This window comes from Phytophthora infestans, genomic scaffold (genome assembly GCF_000142945.1).
Source record: "Phytophthora infestans T30-4 supercont1.109 genomic scaffold, whole genome shotgun sequence".
Taxonomy (NCBI): domain Eukaryota; phylum Oomycota; class Peronosporomycetes; order Peronosporales; family Peronosporaceae; genus Phytophthora; species Phytophthora infestans.
In genome coordinates, this window is record NW_003303650.1 from 39,963 (window position 1) to 43,322 (window position 3,360).

Below are 3,360 nucleotides of genomic sequence, written 5' to 3' on the forward strand. Positions count from 1 at the left end.
TTGTGCAGATCCGACAGGTTAACCGAATTTAGTTGGTCGGTTATACCCCAGAGGCTCTCAACTCTCAAGATCCCGTCACAGGAGGCGGCAAGTACAGCGCAAAGGAAACGTAAAGGCAAGGGACACACCCGCAAGGCAACCCTACGGCCAGATCCACGATCTAGGCCCCGGATCCATAAGCTCGAATATTCGCTTAGGATTCGGAACCACCCACGGACGCAGAGTGAAGATTTTCCACTGCTGCTCCACCCCATCCCCACGTCTCGCCAAGACACTCAAGCCTCACCACTTGAACTCTTCGGAAGTTACCGAGAGAGCAAGATCCCGCCCTACCGACGGGTACACAAGGTGAGGAAAGTTCAGCAGAACACGGATCATCGGGGGACCCCCTCCGTTAGTCGGTGTCTGGGCGCAGTTGGTAAGTTGGATCTGGCAATCTCGCAGATTTTGCTGATCCTGCTACACCACACCTTTGCCGTGAGGCTTAGTGCTCTTGGCTTGCGCCTTACCGGCAGCAGCCTTGGAGCGTGTCTTCGCACCGCTCTTTGCAGTGCCACGAGGCATGATAACGGTCGAAGTGGGGACCAAGAAGTAGAGCGCACAAACTGCTGTTCGAGGCTCTAACTATGAAGTGAGCCTCCGCCGCGCTCGCGGCCAAGTCGATGTTTTTCGACTTTATGAGAATGAAAATTTGTGACAAACACTTCTCCATTCTGATTGGTCGGTAAACCGAGCCTAAGTGGGGGGATGTAACGGGGTACGTAGCCTTAAGTGTACCCCTGGTTACATGAAGTATGACACTTCGGGATATTTGGTACAAGGTACCAAGGTCGTCCAAAGCCAACCATTGGCTGATGACATTGGAGAACAGAGCCTCAGATCGGAACTCACTGCATTCGAATGATCATTCTTCAGCAGTACTATGGTACTGCCGTAACAGTAAAACAGAAGTCGATGGCTGAGGTACTGATACTATCAGTAGCTCAGATACTCAAATCTAGACATTATATCAGAAAATACGCGTTACTGCCAATACCTGGCCACAGCATCTGCGCTCAGTATAAGCTGAAGTCTGTTGGGGCAACAATCACGCGGATCAAGTTATTTCGGCTAATCGTCATTATTCAGTGATTTTGTCACAAGCAACACTCACCTGGGTAAGTATCACTGATACAAAGGATATCAGACATACAAGAGTAAGTGTGTTGTTTCAGATACAAGCGGAAATGATACATTATGCACGTTCAGAGAGAAACCCCACTATTTTGTTATGACAATCCAATCTAGATCGTATATAACAGGTGTTTCAAGTACTCCAGTCTAATTATTTGGTTTTTTTTTTTTACAACGTTAGTTTGGGATCTGAGTATAAGAAATTAGTGCATTTTTTGTACGTCCTTACTTGGGTATGGCCATTGGCTTGGGGTAAATATCTTGGTTTCAGTAAGCTGCGATCTTGTCGTGTCGCACTTCGAGCGCTAATCATTTCGACGAATCCCGGTAAGTCTGGATTTAGCCCTATCCTTAAAGGATCCTACAGTAAGACAAAGGCTCCTTCTCCGAATTCTCACATACCGGTTACACCAAAAACGCTACGATGGCGTCGCAGCAAGTAGCGCTCAAGATCGCATTCGGTGGGGACATCCACCGCACTCGCGTCGAGCTGCGCTGCCTCTCGCTGGCTGAGCTCACGCAGCTTATGGCGCAGACTTTTCGTCTGCCTGTGGGCGACTTCGTGGTGCAGTACCGCGACCCCGAGGGTGACAGTGTCAATGTGACGACGGACGCCGAGTTCCAGGAGGCCCTACGCGTTTTCCTAAGCTCCTCTGAGCCTCTACATTCGCTTAAATTCTCGGCTGCTACACGACGTCAAGTAGAGTTTCAGGATCAGGGTTGCGGACCCCCTTGTCAAGTCCGTGGAGCACCTCATGCAGGCACTTGCCGTCACACTCGAGCAGCTAAAGCGGGACTCTAATTTCACCTCAAGTGTCGCGCCCAAACACGATCGTGACGCCGAACCAGACGGAAAAGGACAACGCTGAGTCGCCCAAGACGGCGGCCGGCGTCTTCTCCAGCTTTGCCCAGGGTCTGGTAGGCCAGATTAACCACTTTATCCCAGAAAAAAAGACCGGAGAGGCAACAGCCGCACCCTTCGCCGCACCCGTGTCTGCACCTGAGCCGGAGCAGAAATTATCGGCCCAAAACCCGCAAGTAGTCACCCTGCTGCCCGCACCAGTGGGGGCAGCCTCGCCTGCTCAGGAGACGGAGGAAACGCCGTCAATCGCATCGTCAGTGGCCTTCTCCGAGGCCGAGGTCAAGTGGGCCGAGCAGCTCTCCATTGTGAGTGGCATCTTTCCGAACACCAGCCCGGCGCGCGTCATCAATATTCTGGAGAAGAGCGACGGCAACCTCAACGTGGTACTTAATGTCCTAACGGAGGAGACATAAGAAGCCGACGAGGAGCTTGGCACCACGATCGTTTGGGAGCTGCTTCGGAAGAGAGGGTGTAATACGGAGACTCTGGTAGGAGGTGGGGGGGGCATTGAAAGAAGGCACGCAGCAAGCGACAACAGCGAGCAATCTCCGATATCATAAACTGTCCGTTTTTTCGACTTTAATCAACTCTCTGCTCGAGTGCATTTCATACTGTAGTAATATTCAACTCCCGTGTGGATAGGTCACTTACTTTGCGGTTTTCCTGTGAGTGCAATTTCTACAGTAGAGAGCGACATTTAAAATTTGGAAGTCCATAATTGCGCACGTCAGAGTGATGGTGGCCACTGAAACCAGAGGGACAAAATACCAAAAACACCGTCTCAAACGCATAATAGCACCTTCCGGGGAGGGGCGACGCAGCTATGGCGCCAACTAAGGCGAGGACGCGTAGCCGCAGCAAACCCGCGCGGGGAGCCCGCGAAGCAGGGCCGCGCGGTATTTGCGGAGGCGGGCCCAGCGCCGAGCTCACCAGCGAGCCGCGCATTGCACTTCCCAGGTGAGAGAATCTATTAATCGCGAGCGAAGCGAGCCCCAGCCAAGCGAAGCGCGGCTGGTAACGACCTCTTACATTATATAATGATTTTCCACAGGAGGATCGGGAGAAGACATGAAATCTAAACTAAGCGAGCTAGGAAGTAAACCAACCACCTGACATCAGAACTGAAAGCATTAATATGCAAATAACCGACTTGATTTTAAACTGCAGAAGTCGGAGTTGAACTGAGGGGACAGGGCAAACCTTATCCCCCAATCCTCCTCTATTTCACTTCAGATACGTCGCGTTGCTACTAGTCTAATATATTATTTTTAGGAAAGAATAAAACGTGCTAGTAGCTAGTAAAATGCTGGATTGATCTTAAAATC

The 3,360-nt window shown here is 51.1% G+C and overlaps 1 protein-coding gene across 1 annotated transcript; it reads left to right on the forward strand.

Moving 5' to 3' along the window:
• Positions 1 to 1,597: 1,597 nt before the first annotated feature.
• PITG_19590 (uncharacterized protein) lies at positions 1,598 to 2,583 on the forward strand (the record flags this gene model as incomplete). Its single annotated transcript, XM_002896021.1, has 2 exons — positions 1,598 to 1,873; positions 2,023 to 2,583. The coding sequence occupies 2 exons, from the start codon at positions 1,598 to 1,600 to the stop codon at positions 2,446 to 2,448; spliced, it is 702 nt and encodes a 233-aa protein (XP_002896067.1).
• Positions 2,584 to 3,360: the final 777 nt, after the last annotated feature.